This window comes from Trichosporon asahii (genome assembly GCF_000293215.1).
Source record: "Trichosporon asahii var. asahii CBS 2479 unplaced genomic scaffold scaffold00071, whole genome shotgun sequence".
Classification (NCBI taxonomy): Eukaryota; Fungi; Basidiomycota; class Tremellomycetes; order Trichosporonales; family Trichosporonaceae; genus Trichosporon; species Trichosporon asahii.
The window spans coordinates 577,652-592,086 of NW_014040854.1; the positions used below are offsets into that span (position 1 = coordinate 577,652).

General features: G+C 60.6%; 7 protein-coding genes across 7 annotated transcripts; 5 read left to right on the top strand and 2 right to left on the bottom strand.

Moving 5' to 3' along the window:
- Positions 1-478: 478 nt before the first annotated feature.
- A1Q1_05062 (uncharacterized protein) lies at positions 479-1,474 on the top strand (the record flags this gene model as incomplete). The annotated part of the gene is made up of 4 exons (XM_014321869.1): positions 479-601; positions 647-841; positions 894-1,134; positions 1,185-1,474. 4 exons carry the CDS (start codon positions 479-481, stop codon positions 1,472-1,474), a joined length of 849 nt encoding a protein of 282 aa, XP_014177344.1.
- Positions 1,475-1,564: 90 nt separating this feature from the next.
- Positions 1,565-4,361, bottom strand: A1Q1_05063 (uncharacterized protein; the record flags this gene model as incomplete). Its single annotated transcript, XM_014321870.1, has 5 exons — positions 1,565-2,260; positions 2,310-2,931; positions 2,970-3,439; positions 3,684-4,082; positions 4,149-4,361. 5 exons carry the CDS (start codon positions 4,359-4,361, stop codon positions 1,565-1,567), a joined length of 2,400 nt encoding a protein of 799 aa, XP_014177345.1.
- An 801-nt stretch (positions 4,362-5,162) lies between these two features.
- Positions 5,163-6,657, top strand: A1Q1_05064 (septin; the record flags this gene model as incomplete). The annotated part of the gene is made up of 4 exons (XM_014321871.1): positions 5,163-5,232; positions 5,462-5,732; positions 5,804-6,403; positions 6,444-6,657. 4 exons carry the CDS (start codon positions 5,163-5,165, stop codon positions 6,655-6,657), a joined length of 1,155 nt encoding a protein of 384 aa, XP_014177346.1.
- Positions 6,658-7,096: 439 nt separating this feature from the next.
- On the top strand, positions 7,097-8,597 carry A1Q1_05065 (nuclease; the record flags this gene model as incomplete). The annotated part of the gene is made up of 7 exons (XM_014321872.1): positions 7,097-7,340; positions 7,396-7,469; positions 7,518-7,701; positions 7,745-7,775; positions 7,911-8,011; positions 8,073-8,139; positions 8,177-8,597. 7 exons carry the CDS (start codon positions 7,097-7,099, stop codon positions 8,595-8,597), a joined length of 1,122 nt encoding a protein of 373 aa, XP_014177347.1.
- Positions 8,598-8,829: 232 nt separating this feature from the next.
- Positions 8,830-9,585, bottom strand: A1Q1_05066 (uncharacterized protein; the record flags this gene model as incomplete). Its single annotated transcript, XM_014321873.1, has 1 exon — positions 8,830-9,585. The coding sequence occupies one exon, from the start codon at positions 9,583-9,585 to the stop codon at positions 8,830-8,832; it is 756 nt and encodes a 251-aa protein (XP_014177348.1).
- Positions 9,586-10,085: 500 nt separating this feature from the next.
- A1Q1_05067 (uncharacterized protein) lies at positions 10,086-10,672 on the top strand (the record flags this gene model as incomplete). Its single annotated transcript, XM_014321874.1, has 3 exons — positions 10,086-10,122; positions 10,181-10,264; positions 10,401-10,672. The coding sequence occupies 3 exons, from the start codon at positions 10,086-10,088 to the stop codon at positions 10,670-10,672; spliced, it is 393 nt and encodes a 130-aa protein (XP_014177349.1).
- Positions 10,673-13,687: 3,015 nt separating this feature from the next.
- A1Q1_05068 (uncharacterized protein) lies at positions 13,688-14,192 on the top strand (the record flags this gene model as incomplete). The annotated part of the gene is made up of 2 exons (XM_014321875.1): positions 13,688-14,092; positions 14,184-14,192. 2 exons carry the CDS (start codon positions 13,688-13,690, stop codon positions 14,190-14,192), a joined length of 414 nt encoding a protein of 137 aa, XP_014177350.1.
- Between the last annotated feature and the right edge of the window lie 243 nt (positions 14,193-14,435).

The following is a 14,435-nucleotide window of genomic DNA, read 5'->3' on the forward strand; positions in this document are numbered from 1 at the left end:
TGGTTGTGTGATGGAGTAGCTAGGGTGGTAGTCAGGCGGTCGCTCTGCCAGGTCAGACCGGTTCAGGCCAAAACAACAAACGGCGGGCCAACGGTTGTTTACTCGTGGCCGCGGGAGCAATCTGTCGCCGTAGCGAACGAAAGACAGTCGCGTTGGCTGGCTGGGCTGACTCGGTCTGGCTATGCGGGCGGTCATCACGCCAGGGTTTCGGTCTCCCGTACGCTGGGCGGACTAAGGCAGCTAAGCCAAGGGTCAAACGTCCACCCTGGAATTGATGTCACCAACCAGCGGGAGAGCGTCAGGCGTGCCGTCACACCACCCTCTAGTGTTCACGCCTACTCCCGCACAGCTTAGGCGTGCAACGACACTCAGGAATCTGGAGCCAAACAAACGTGGGACCTCACCACGACCTACCATCGACACACGGCAACAACAAATCTCTGGACTGATCACTGAATCTCCGCAACCACCAGCAACCATGACCATGGACGGCCTGAATCCAGCGACGTTCGACCTGTCGCGCTTCCTATCGGCGGAAGCGCCCGTGCTCGACTTTGGCTGGGAAAAGTTCGAGAAGAAGATCTACAAGTACATGGCAGCTGTGAGCTAGGAGCTGCACGGCAAAGCTGATGATCAGTTTGACGAGCGCATAGGCGGCGCGCACCAGGATATCGCCCAGCGCGCGCACGACTACGACCAGAACATCGCAAACATCAAGCAGGACAAGATCATCACCGACATGGAGATCAAGCAGGAGCAGGAGAACGAGAAGGTCATGCTGCAGGGTGAGTTGAGCCCCGGCGACCAGAGGCCCAGAGGCCCAGGGGCCAGAGTGGCCAGAGTGTGCAGCTAGCCAGACACAGAGTCGTAGCTAACGGACAGCCATTGAGCAGGAGCGCCGCGCAGTCACCCACCTCCAGTCCTCCCTGTCCCGGTTCCAAGCCTCACTGCAGCGGGTGAGAGAGCAGAATGCCGCGCTCGAGGCGCAGATCATGAGTCTCAAGAATGAAGTGGGCTCAGAGCGGGCAACGAAGGAACGCCAGGCCAAGGTATTGGCAGACATGCGGGCGCGGGACGCGCGACAACTGAGCGTGCTCGAGGGAGCGCTCGGATTGCGCATGGAGGGCGTGGGCAGTGAGTACCTCCTTGCTTAGCTAGGCCCCCGTCGTTCAAGCTGACTGCAGACGACCGGCTCCTGTTGCTATTCACGCTGATCGACCCGTCAAGTCCCGAGCGAGAGTTCAGGCTCGTGCTCGACTTTGCCGGCGGACACTACTCTGTCCCGCAGTGCGATCCACCGCTCGCCAAGCTCGGCACGCTGCTTGAGCAGGTCAACGCGGATCGCGACGTGCACCTCTTCATCAAGAAGGTGCGGAAGGAGTTTGCCCAGCTCGTTCCGCCGGAAGGGGGCAGGTTTGACGACATCGAGCTGCGCAGGAAGAGTATCCGGAAGAGCGTGCTTAGTGAGCACTAGTCTCGGAGGGCACAGAGCGACGGAGGGCAGGAGTGTACAATAGCTAGCTACGTTGTAATGTTGCATGTAACAAGTACAGACAATCTAGATTTATTCGCCCCTCAGCTGAGCGGCAACAGCCGACGGCGTGGGGAGGCGCGATGCCGTGCTGAAGTCGTAATGCCGCCGAATCAGGTCGTGGAACTGCGCGTACGACTCGACAATCCCAGCCTGTGCTGGGGGAAGGAGCACGCGCACCGTCTCCTCGTCCTGGAGGTACAGGCGCAGCTGGCTCTTCCACTTTTCGAGATCCTCGAGGGTGGTCCTCCTAAACTCCTCTGTGAGCTGCTCGACGGCAGCAGGCGTGGCCCACTCCTCCTGGCTCAGGTCCGCCTTCTCAGCATGCGTGGCAAGGAATGTTTCCGCCTTCTCGATAAATTGTGTCAGGGAGGCTGTGGAAGAGGCAATGGCCTGGGAGATCAGAACCTCGCACGCAGCCTTCAGCGCCGCATCAAGGTCGGCCTTGGCATCTGGCTCAACGCGCGGGGCTCGACCTCCGTATCCGAGAATACTCGTAGCATTCTCAAGCAGGCTGCGCAGGAAGTCGCCCATGCCTGCCCACTGCCTCTCGCGGGAGGCGCGGCCAAAGTCGAGTCCGGCCGTCATCTCCTTCAAAATCAGGAGCTGGCGCACGAGGAACAGTTGCCCGTCGGCGGGCGACTTGGCGCCGATCTGCTCGGACGCGGTAGAGAGGGAGCGACGGCACGCGACCACCGTGTCCTGCGCGACATTGACAAAGACAGATGACTGTGGTTAGCTACGAAGACTGATCAATAGCTCAAAGGGCAGAACTCACGTCGATGTAGCTGTACAGGCATGCTAGAACTGAGAGCGTCACCCGCAGTGCCGGGTACCACGTCTCCTGCGCCTCGGCCGGAGGCAAGTGCATGAAGAGCGGGTCATCGTCATCCTCGTCCCTCTGCGCGCGCTGCACGAGCGGCTCACCAGCCTTGACCCCCGACAGCTTCTCGGGCCACTCCAGGTCGGCGGGCTTAGGCGAGTAGTACGCCACCTCAGCCTGAACGAGGGCTTGGGCGCGGAACACGAGTCGCGCCTGGGCATCCTGCAGCACCATGTTCAGGAGCACCTCGGTGTGCAGGCGCGCGAGCGGACGGCGCTTCCGCCGCGTCAGCGTAGCGCTAGATACACCCGAGTTGCTCGACATGCGTGAGCTCATCCGCTGCAGGCTGTTCGGGCGGGGGCTGAACGGCCCGCTGGTACCAAAGTACTCCTCGGTTGGCGGCGAGAAAACGTCCTCTCCCGGCGTGAACTCGTCGTCTTCCTCCTCGTCCGCGTCCGGCACCATCAACGCCTGAAGCACAGTGCAGACCTGCTGCAGCACGGTGAGGGACGGCTCGTACAGGATCCGCGGCCGGATATGGTCGTACAGGTTGTCGCACAGGCTCTCAAGGTACGCACTGAAGGTTAGTTTTGTGAGTCGCAATCGATAACCTACTAGAGCTGTGTCTCGCCGGACAGGAAGATCTGCTTGAACAGGTTGAACTCGTCCAGACACGTCTGCTTCAAGTAGCTGCAACCCGCGCTCGTGAGCTCGACGAGGTCGCTTGCTCCCGGGTTCATTAGGCCGACTTCTTCGTACACCTTCGGGCCAAGCAGAGCCTGTCGCGTGGACACCCATGCGTTGTGGCAATCAGCGAGGATCTGGGTGAGCTCATTCTTGCTCGATGAGATGCGCTGCTCGAGCTCCGCAACCAATGGCCGCAGCGTCGGCGCAAGTGCAGCAAAGCGTGCGTATAGCAGACCTTGCGTCGTCGTTTCCGATAGTGACTTGTCGGTCATTCTTCGTCCGACTTCCTGACCCAGCCCCTTCACCGTCGACACGAAGTGCAGTCGAATGAGCGTCATACTCCGCGTCATGCACTGCTGGTACCGCATCAGGTACACCTCGGCATCCTTGAAGTCACGCTGAATGTCAGCTCTGAAGCTGAACATAGGAGCTTACGTGTTCCGCCAAGTAGTTGATACATTCATCCAGCCGGCTGACCATTGGCAGGAAGTCGGGGCTCAGCACAAGATCGTTGCCCGGGTTGTTCAGCATTCGCTGAGCCGTCTCAAGGAATGTGAAGAAGCCGAGTCGGTGGGCCAGGTGTGAGGTGTGAGTAAGCAGATGTGTCTGAGGTTAGCTGCAACGTATCACTATGTCGCTCACCTGTTCCTCAAGGAGATCCTCGCAAGCCCCTCGCAAGCTCTCGCTCCGTTCCTCGACGTATCCCAAGGCGTTCAACATGTCTCCGACTTCCGTTTCGCCGTCCTTCAGCAGCTGGATGAGACCGTCACACTTCTCTCGCAGTCCCGAGATCTCAGCCAGATGTTCTCGGCACAAGCTGTCCTGCTCATGTTCCGCCGACAGCGACAACGCCGCGAAGTGGTCATGGAACTGCTGTAATGTTGCGATCGACGTCGGGTGAAGCGGATCAGACGGCGCTGACGCAGAAGTTCCGGCAACCGGAGTGCCCGGGGCTGACGGAGCAGCCGAAGCGGACGGTGTCCGGGAGTGTGTCCGGTTGAACCGTCTGATGCTCGCTAACGCTGGGGTGTTTGGTCGAGACTGGAGGGCTTGCGTCGAGGACTCGGCGAACTGTTGTGAGCTCAAGGCTAAGTCATTTTAGCTTACCTTGTCAGGAAGCGGCCGTTCCCCAAACTGATCTCTGACAGCTGCAATGCTGCTGACCTGCTCATCGGTCAGAGGTGCCTTGGACTCCCAGTCCTCTAGCGAGATGACGGTCGACTTCTGCACCTGTGGGGTGGAAGCGCGCGACCCCGAGGCTGTCCGCGGCAGTGGTGGCCGGCGGAGATTGAAGCCTCCCGGAGTAGAGGGTCGGGACATGGGAGGGTGTCTGGACGAGGAAGGCAAGTCCGATGTGGAGGAAGGTCAGATGAGGTCTCGATCACTCGTTTCCGCTGGCTTGCTGATGAGCGTGGCTGGCGTCATGACGCGCTGGAGAGCATGCAACATGGCAGGGTGTCTGGGTGCCTTCACGTGACTTGTACAGCGGAGACGACTGTAAAGCCCGTAGGATGGGTCGCAATGTCTTAAAGGGGAGGCATGGCTAAAGTACGCGTCACTAGTTCAGGTGAGATTGGGCGGGAGGAGGTCGCAGGACGCCAGAAAGGTCATACCGGCCTGGCCAGGAGCGGCCAGCCAGGGGTCGTCCCAGATGCAGCGCTACGACCACCCGCTCGACAGGCGCAACCACGCCAGGGAGAGGAGGGGAGAGGCACACCACCGCGACCACCGCGCGCTTCAGCTTTGGCGTCTCGCCTCTTCGTCCTCTGCTCCCGCCCTTGGACGCCAAAACCACCCTTCACCTCGACCCTGGCCTGGCTCCGGAATCACTCCCTTTGGATTGTATCGTGCAGCCGTGCCTTCCACCGTTGCAACACACCCAGGCAGCCAGCACCCTCCCACCACCCGCGCACCCGTCTCTCATTGCCATCCTCCTCCGCTCTATCCTTCTCCCTCTTCGACTTGACTCCATCCAACCTCGTCCACCACCTTCCCTCTCACCTACTCTAACACTCTCTCTTACACTCCACCACCCCGGCGTCCGCAGCACCCGTCTCGCGCGACCCCCACCCTCGATCAACCCAGTCCAACTTTAATCCTCCACGCGTCTCGTCCACCGCAATGGCCTACCGCGCATCTCGAGGAAGGAAACAGGCCAAGAAGGGTGTCCAGCTCACCATCATGGTGGTTGGTGAGTATCCCATGTCGACGCTGCCACGACACACCCGCCCACACCGGTCTCATTGCGTCGCATGCAAGCTATGGAAAGGTGCCCGATCGCACGCATCGCGCCCCCATCGACGCACACAAGCCGCTCCTTGCACATGCGCACAGGCCGTCTTTTGCGCTTGCGGGTACACCGTCTTCCTCGGGCTTCCCACACCACCGATCACACACAAGAACGCATGCTGACATCCCAGGTGCCTCGGGTACTGGCCGCACCACCTTCGTTAACACGCTCGTTGAGCAGCCCATGCTTCCCCACCGCGCCCAGCAGATCCTCAAGGACCCCGAGAACCCTCGCTCCGAGGTCGACCCCAGCCTTGCTGAGCAGGCCGCTGCCGACGCCCACGTTGAGCGCCAGATTCAGATCAAGCCCGTGAACGTTGAGCTTGAGGAGGACGGTGTCCGCATCGCCCTCACTGTTGTTGACACCCCCGGCTTCGGCGAGGGCATCGACAACGAGCACTGGTGCGTAACCGAAAGGAAGGAGCTCCAAGCGCCAGCCTTTTTTGGCAATCCGACTTTTGCTGATGTCCCAGCTTCCAGGAGATTGCTACCTACCTTGAGCGCCAGTACGACGACATTCTTGCTGAGGAATCGCGTATCAAGCGTAACCCTCGTTTCCGCGACAACCGCATCCACGCGCTGCTCTACTTCATCCAGCCTACCGGCCACGCTCTCCGCGAGATGGACATCGAGCTCATGCGCCGCCTGTCGCCGCGCGTGAACGTTATCCCTGTTATCGGCAAGGCTGACTCTCTGACTCCCTCTGAGCTCAAGGCGTTCAAGCGCCGTATCATGGAGGACATTGAGTACTACGGCATTCCCGTGTACAACTTCCCTTACGACCCCGAGGAGGACGACGAGGAGACCATTGCCGACAACCGCGAGCTGCGCTCGCTCCTTCCTTTCGCCATTGTCGGTGCCGAGGAGGAGATCATGATCAACGGCGAGGCCGTTCGTGGCCGTCGCTACCCTTGGGGTATCGTCGAGGTCGACAACCCGGAGCACTCTGACTTTGGCCGTCTCCGCAGCGCTCTGTTCCAGTCGCACCTTACCGACCTCAAGGAGATCACCCACGACTTCCTCTACGAGAACTACCGTACCGAGAAGCTCTCGCGCTCTGTTGGCGGTGATGCGTGAGTACTCGGCGCCTTGAAAGCAACTGACACCAAGCAGTGACACCACGGCCTTACTTCCCGAGGACATGGCCAACCAGTCTGTCCGGCTCAAGGAGGAGCAGCTCCGCCGTGAGGAGGAGAAGCTGCGCGAGATCGAGCTCAAGGTCCAGCGCGAGATCCAGATCAAGCGCCAGGAGCTGCTTGCCAAGGAGGACTCGCTCAAGGTCCTCGAGGCGCGTCTCGCCGCGCAGGGCTCGAACCAGTACGAGTAAACTTGCCCGGTACTGACCCCTACCACCTACACGCGTTGTGTTGCTTGCACAGCGCCAAAAGTCAAGCTTCCCTACGGAATATCCCTAATGCCTCCTCATGTCCCTCTGATGCCTCCGTTTCTCTCTTAGGACAGACCTCCTCATATTATATAACCGTTCCTTTTCGCTCTCTTTTACCGGGACTGACTGTTATGCCCTGGCGAATATATACCACATCGAGAATGCAAGAGATTGTCTAGTTGCGGGGTGCATGATTGGACTCATGAATGCATTATGTGGAACGCGTGTGCGTGAAGCGCGCGGACAAACAGATCGAACCGAGCCGGCCGCCAGGGCCGTGCCGGTGGCGGCGCGAAATCTGATCCGTACCTCCACCGCGTTGTCCGAACTTTTGTTGCGCAGGTGTCCATTTCAGTCCTTTGCCTCATCGCCCACGACCATGCCAACACTCGGACCGTCGATCCTGTTCATCGCAGGACTGACGCTCGGCGTCGGCGCCGGTGCGCTCTTCCCGCGCAAGAAGGAGCAGCAGGTGCCCGTCCCCGTCCCCGTCCCCGCCCAGTCTCTACCCGGCAACGTCCCCTTCCCGGTCCCCGTTGAGCGCCCCGGTGCCGGACACGAGGAGAAGCGCCTCGTCGTCCCCCTCGCTGGCAGCACCGTCACGCTCGCTGGTGGTTTCCCCGGTACGTCTTCTTGCCAGACTCAGCTGGGCTGATGGATAACAATAGCTGACCCCAGGCCCTCACTTCGATATCATCCGCCGCCAGGCCTACATGGCCGCCTACGACCGCCGTCTCCGCCACCCCGCCTGGGTATGTGTCTCTGAGAGCTATATGTCGTACGAAGCTAGCTAATGCCAGACCGCCGAGCACCTCACTGCCAAGAGCCTCTCGCGCCCGCCGCCCAACTTCCACGGCGGCCCGCCCGTGCCCGCCGACAAGGCCCGTGCGGCCGACACCGCTGGACCCAAGGCCGACCGCCAGAAGTCCCAGTTCCAGGAGGACATGTCTGTCCCCGAGATGTTCCGTGCTAAGCTTTCTGACTGTGCGTGCTGCTTACAGATCCTGGGAGAGTTAGCTGACGGCAGACTTCCGCTCTGGTTATGACCGTGGACACATGTGAGTCTCCCTTCGTGGATAGGAGGTGGTGGAGGGCGCACATGAGGGCGCAAGTGTGAAGGAACAGAAGAACGATCGGCAGGAGCAAGAGAAGCAAAGGAGGGTTGGAAAGAGTGAATCGCTAACCCGACCCAGGGTTCCTGCCGCCGATGCCAAGATCTCGCAGGACGCCATGGACGAGACTTTCTTCCTGACCAACATTGCTCCTCAGGTCGGCGAGGGCTTCAACCGTCACTGTGAGTGTGCTCTGTGCGAGAGCGTCAAGCTGTCGTCGCCCATCAGATAGCTGATCTTCAGACTGGGCCTACGTTGAGGACTTCTGTCGCCGCCTAACCTCCAACTTCGAGGACGTCTACGTGTTCACGTGAGTTTCCCCTTTCTGATGGAGTAGCTGACCCCAGGATCCCTCTCTACCTCCCCGAGCAGGGAAAGGACGGCAAGTGGCGCGTCTCGTACGAGGTGATCGGCAACCCTCCCAGTGTGGCCGTGCCAACGCACTTTGCCAAGGTTGTCCTCGCCTCGCGTCCGGACTTTAGCTACCCCCAGACGCCGAACAAGCACGACAAGTCGGTCACCTCTCCCGAGACCGTGAAGGAGCTCGCAATGGGCGCCTTCATTCTCCCCAACAAGGAGATCCCCGACGGCGCCGACCTGCGCACCTTCATCGCCCCCGTCGACAAGGTCGAGAAGGCCGCTGGTCTCCAGCTCTTCAACGACGAGCTCAAGGGCAAGTCGCGCCAGCTCTGTGCCGTCACGCAGTGCGATGTCATTGTCCGCCGCTTCGATGACGCGAGGAAGAACTTCAACAACAAGAAGAACTAGAATGTGTGACGCACCTGCGCACACATCACACACCACAAAGGGATGATGTTATCATTTTTGCATTTTTTGGCTTACTCGTACAAATCTGCTGCTTGCGTCATTGCTTGGCTTGTTGGTTGGCTGTTGCTTCTTGCTTGACTTGTGCTTGTGCTTCTACGTTGTGTCGGAGGGGGGTCGGGGAAAGGGTCAGCTGATGGAGCCTGCACGCAGTAAATGCTCGCTGCGCTCGCGACTAGGACTTGCCAGCCTCGGGCGGGAACTCGATAGTGCCAAACTGGTTGATACGTCCCTTGGTGATGGCGTCGTCGCCCTTATCCTTCATGATGTCCTCGAGGGTCTTGAGCTGGCCGTCCTTAGTGATCTCCTTGAACCACCCGAGGTGGTCGGCAATGAGATGGCGCGCCTGGCACTTGGGGCACTGGACGAGGACGATGCCGTTCTCGTACGAGTTCTTGGAGAACTCGTGCGTGCTCCGCTCCCCGCACTCGGGCTGATTCCTCTCCGGGCCCGCCGTGCACGTGAACGTGAGCTGGAGACGGGGCTCGACCTGGCCAATCGGCACGGAGCCGCCGTTCACCTCGGCGCTGGGCGCACCCGTACCCGACGCGGGCGGGGGGAGGCCGTGAGACGTGTGGCCGGAGGCGGAGGCGTGGTTGCCCGCCATGGGGTCGCGCACCTCGCCCTCGGGGTCGACCTGGCCTGCCGTCGAGGGAGGGATCGAGTGGTCGGTAGCCTTGGGTGTTGAGCCGTGGTTCTTCGCCTGGTCCGTGAAGTCCTTCGCCTCGGACTCGAGCTTGTTCATCAAGTTCTTCGCCTGGTCGCCCAGGTCGGCAACGCCCTTCTTCAGCTGGTCGATCGTGCTGCGCTCGTCCCAGCGCATGGGGGCGGTGGAGAATGCGCGAGCAGGCATCGAAGGGGCCATACGGGGGACAGCGCGGAGCTGCTGGCCCATCGGGCGCAGCGTGCGGAGAAGAGAGCGGGACGCCATGGTTTTCTAGTCTATCGTCTTCGAGGGGCTAGATCTGTTGGGCTCCCAGAGATGAGGGAGAAGCGGATGCCGTTGCTGGGGAGGGTGCAAGTGTGAAGGCGGGGTACGACGATGCGATCGAGTTGCTTTTATGCGTTCGAGTGGAGTGAGAGTCGATGCAAGAGCGTGGTGCGATGATGTGCGAGGTACGATAGGAACCAGCTGTCGTAGTAGGACAGGGGGAGCTACGCTGCTGCGAGATGTGTGTGGTGTGAGCCTGTACGATCTCTCAGCCCATGACGAAATTCCATGCTCTTCGCTCTCTTGCCACTTTCCTCCACCGGCCTCCACATGCACGGACATGGCATCACACTCCGCGCCGCTCACTGTGATTTCCGAATCTGCCTCGCCACCTACCGATGACTCTGTAGGCAAGGAGCGACTTTGACCGAGCGCCGCAAACGTCGACATCGACTCTGCAACATTAACACGCAAACGAACTACACGGAACAGACTGCAACATGCACGCCCCCCTCGGAGTCCCGGAGCGTCAGCAGGGTGAGTCCGCCGCTTATCCTTCACCTGCACGAGATCATGATCTTCGACTTCTTCTCAGTGTCTCGTGACCGAGGGGAGCAGCGAGAACACCGAGGAGGCGTTTATGATCGGCTCGCTGCTACCAGCTTCCATCAGCACTCATGTGAGCATTGCTTCCAGCGTAGTAGAAGCCGAGGAAGAAGGGAGGAAGGCGCACTCCGCAGCTAGCGATGCCATAACGCGAGCTAACAACAGCCTGCGCTGAGCTCATCGCCGCGCTTGAGAACTGCCACTCCAAGTCGAGGTGGTCCCGTTTCATCGCCATGTGCAACGACGAGAAGCAGGCGCTCAACCTGTGTCTGAGGAAGGAGGTGAGTCTACCGGCCGACCGGCCGGTGCGGCCGGTGAACTGAAGGTGACATCCATTGGCCCTCCACCGGCGTGGGTCGATGAGAGGCTGGTGCGAGGATCAAGGAATGCCGTGCAGAGGCCAACTCCTAGGCAGGAAGTGAGGAAGCACATGAGGAAGGATTGGGAAATGGCAGCTTCTGGGGGCAAGCGTTCGAAATAGCAGGTTCGAAATCACCACCATATTGGTGATGCTGGTGGGATCGGATGTCTGCTACATCGGGTTGTCTCAACATTCCGGGCTTCTCGCTTCGACCGTTTATTTCTGTTCTTTGACTGGGGGCGCCGAGACGTAGCTCGTGCCTTGAGGAAGCGCAGTAGACGACGAAGGAGCAGATGCCGGCGGCAGTTGGAGTCAAAGCGAACAGCTGAGATTCCCGGTGGGCTCAAGTCCGACCCGTATCTCGGAGATACCTCGCGGTATCCTCTATCTCTGTTCCGCTGTCCGGTTGCTATCTCTGCTCCGGTTTTATCCTTGGTCTGCGCCTTAGACTCTTCGATGACCCGGCCGTCAATGTGTTCTATCCTATGCCGCTGTATCATTACGTCCTCACGCTCCGACCCCCGGCACCCTCAGATAGGAGTTTTGCTAACGGCAGCGTATTGAGCGCACCGACCGCAACCGTGAGGAGGCCAAGGAGCGCAACCGAAAGAAGAAGGAGGCGTGGGCCAAGCTGGAGGCGGAGCGGGCGAGCGACGTCGCGGCCACCGCTATGCGGGAGTAGACGTCCGCAATCCGCAGGCTGCGGGCGGTGCGGTATGCCTCCCCCGCTGACTCACCGTCCGCACTCCTGGCCTCTGTCTCAGACGCTAGGTTGGCTGCGTGTGAGCTGTGGCTGGGCGTGAGCGACTGGAAGTACCGGGGAGGGAGATCACGTAGACAGATACAGCATGTTGTAACATCGATGGAAACCACTCATAGCATTCAGCTTACTGCCACTGACATCTACCTCTGCGGGGCTGAGTGCCAAGAGAAGAGCGAGAGAAGAGCGAGCACGTGTAATCATAGAACATGCCTTCATCGGCACATTCGGCGTATACAGAACATTGCACTCTGTCGAAAGCTCGGTCGAGTGGAGTGCGCCACACATCGAAGGGTGGACATTTCTGTCCCTCAACGTCGACCGACGGCCTCAAGGGCGCCGATGGGGGGCGCTGGTCTTAGTGCAATTCATCCTCCATTCATCGTCAATCATCAGTTTATCCAGGCCCCAGTGCCCTCAGCCAAGCCAGCCATGGTCAGTCAGACAATCAGTTACCAGATAGCCAGTCAATCGGTCTACATGGAAGTACGCTCAGCCCATTCAGCCATGCAGCCCAAGACAAGCAAGGACAGAGGCGGTGCGCTGTGCGTTGATTCCAGTGTACGCAACACGAGCGCGGCGGCCACATGGTCCGCGAAATGGCCCGAATGGAGCGGATCGAGCCCGACGAGCTCGGAGTCGAGGGGATTGGTCGCAGCGAGCACGAGAGCGATGACGTGCGGGCTTCGGCGAGGCTGGCGCTCTGATGACTGACACATGTCCATCACCAGTCCAGTCAGCAGCTCACCGACTCACCCACCCCTCACTTCGGCAGAGACACGGTGGAGAGTAAGCGAGATGTGGACGTAGTTTGCGATTGGGTGGTTGTGGCCCGGAACGACGCCGGATTAATTAGTCTTGCGGCGCGCGGCAGGACTCGAGTCGCGACCACGCTTCCCCTTGCTGTTGCTCCCCGGTGTGCCAGTGTGCCGCTGTAACGGCGAGGCCAAGGTCGCAGCGAATGGGGCATCGCGAAGCGCACAGAAGGGTCGATCCCTTAGTGCTGATCAGCCAACCATCGTGCGTCGAATGCGGGGCAACGCTTGGCTGCGCATCGCGTGGCTGTCCAGTGGTGATCAACTTGCTTCGGCCCCAGATTATCCGACGTCCATCCCTGCTCCTGCTATACGTAGCCCCGTATTTCTCCTATGAATGTGATCCCGAGTGTCCCGAGTCGATGCAGAGGTCCGCGTGCTCCGGCTCCGCCGTACAGACTCGCCCGCAGCAGTCTACGTAAGGCTAGGTGCCATACGTGCCACGGATCAAGCGGCTGGTTGTTGGCCAGGACGGAACTAGACTTATCGTGTGCCACCAACTGGTACCCACGCACGCGCTGTCAGTCCCGTGTTAGTCCCAAACACGGGGCGCACGAGCGCATCGCTCACGTCCGACAGCTGGTCTGAAATTTCGAATTGAGGAATGGCCCCGGGCAGCTGATAAGACTGGGCGTGCCTCGATGTATTTCGAAGTGTGCACTGGAGGAGAGAGTGGGGTTTCGTGGGCGCTGGGTAGAGCGGGGAAAGTAGACTGCGATCTAGCGCAAGGCCAGAACCTGGTCTCTGACTTGCACAGGCATCAGGACAGAGATCAAAAGGAACCAATGAGCGGCATTCCCCGCGGGGTCAGGGGCGGGCGGTGAGGCACTGCGGCAACGACACACGCACGGGAGCAGAGACCCCGGTCGACCAGAACCGCGTGAGTGGTCAGGAGATCAGGATACACACAACCGCAACCTTAGCTGCTTCCTCTGGGCTTCTGCCGGGCAACCACAGCCCAAGTGCCCCACCCACGTCAGTCAGCAAGTCAATCGAGCCCAGCAGCCTTCAACCAACAGCAGTGTCTGCACTCTCCAGCGGCCAGCGGTGCAGCGGTGCCACTCACCCGCTCGCTCAGCCAGACTCAGTCTAGCCCAACCGATCTGGCTAATCCAGCAAGCCCTGCTAAGCCCCTGCAGCCCGCTCGTTGGCCCCAGACGCCCAGTGGCCAGCTGATTTCGAATCACCTGCTACCCATACCCATCGTCGACCACCATTTCGTCGTTTCCCCCCTCTACCCCCTCGCGTCCGCTTTAATCTCTCCACCCCTTTGACCATCTCTTATAAGCCCACGCTCGCACGCGCAAGTCTGGCTGTCCCCCCGAACTCTTTGCTTTATTCACTCTCGCCACCAGGCCAAGCCCAACGGATCAACCAGGAATCACCCCAGGACGACCCCCCGGCTCCACTTTACTCCCCCCCCTCCCCATCTCTTTCCCCACCAACAACCACAGCTCACAACCACTCCCCGCAAACACATAGCCCACCATTTCCGCCCAGGCCCCTTCCACCTCCGTGGACAGCAAGACCGCGCAGCCCAAGCCCCAGCAACAGGGAAAGATGCCCGCTGAGCCGATCCCCATCGCTTCGCAGGAGAACTCGCAGCAGTTCCCGTCTCTCTCTACGTCTCACCCCATCTTTGGCAGGTGGTCGGCGTTCTCGCCCAAGTCGCCCTCGCAGACGACTGGCATGAGCGCCGGATCGCCTCCCAACGGCTCGTTCCACGACGACGATGACATCGGCGACCTTCGCAGCCACACGTGGGCTCACGCGGCCGCCCAGCGCGGCCAGCGTCGCGCCGCCAGCATGTCCATGAGCGCTGGCTCGAGCCTGCTCGGCTCCCAGCTGGGCAGTGGCAGCGTCGGCTCGCCACCCTCTGGCGGTCCGCTCAGCGACAAGGTCGCCCTCGGCCAGGGCGTCCTCCGCCGCCTCAGCTTCAGCAACGGCTTCGGTGCCGGGGGAAGGGTGAGTCAAGCGTGTCCCAGCAGATTGGCGGAAGCGTTGTTCTGTGCGCCCGAGCCCCAGCAAAGACAGGCTTCTTTGACGTCTGACGTAGGAATGCTGAGAAGGGCCCGCAACACACAGCGTTCCCCGTCTGGTCTGCACGGGCACAAAGAAGTGTTGTCCGGTACTAACCTACAGCCCCAGAACGTCCCCCCGCCCGTCCCCTCGCCGCCCAACCCGACGCCCATTGGCAGCCTGAAGCCCAACGACGGCCTCGCCGCCCACCCGCCCCTCCTCCCGCGGATGCCAACGTGCAGCGTGCCGGCACAATTGCCGGCTCCCGCCGCCGCTCATCGGAGAGGAC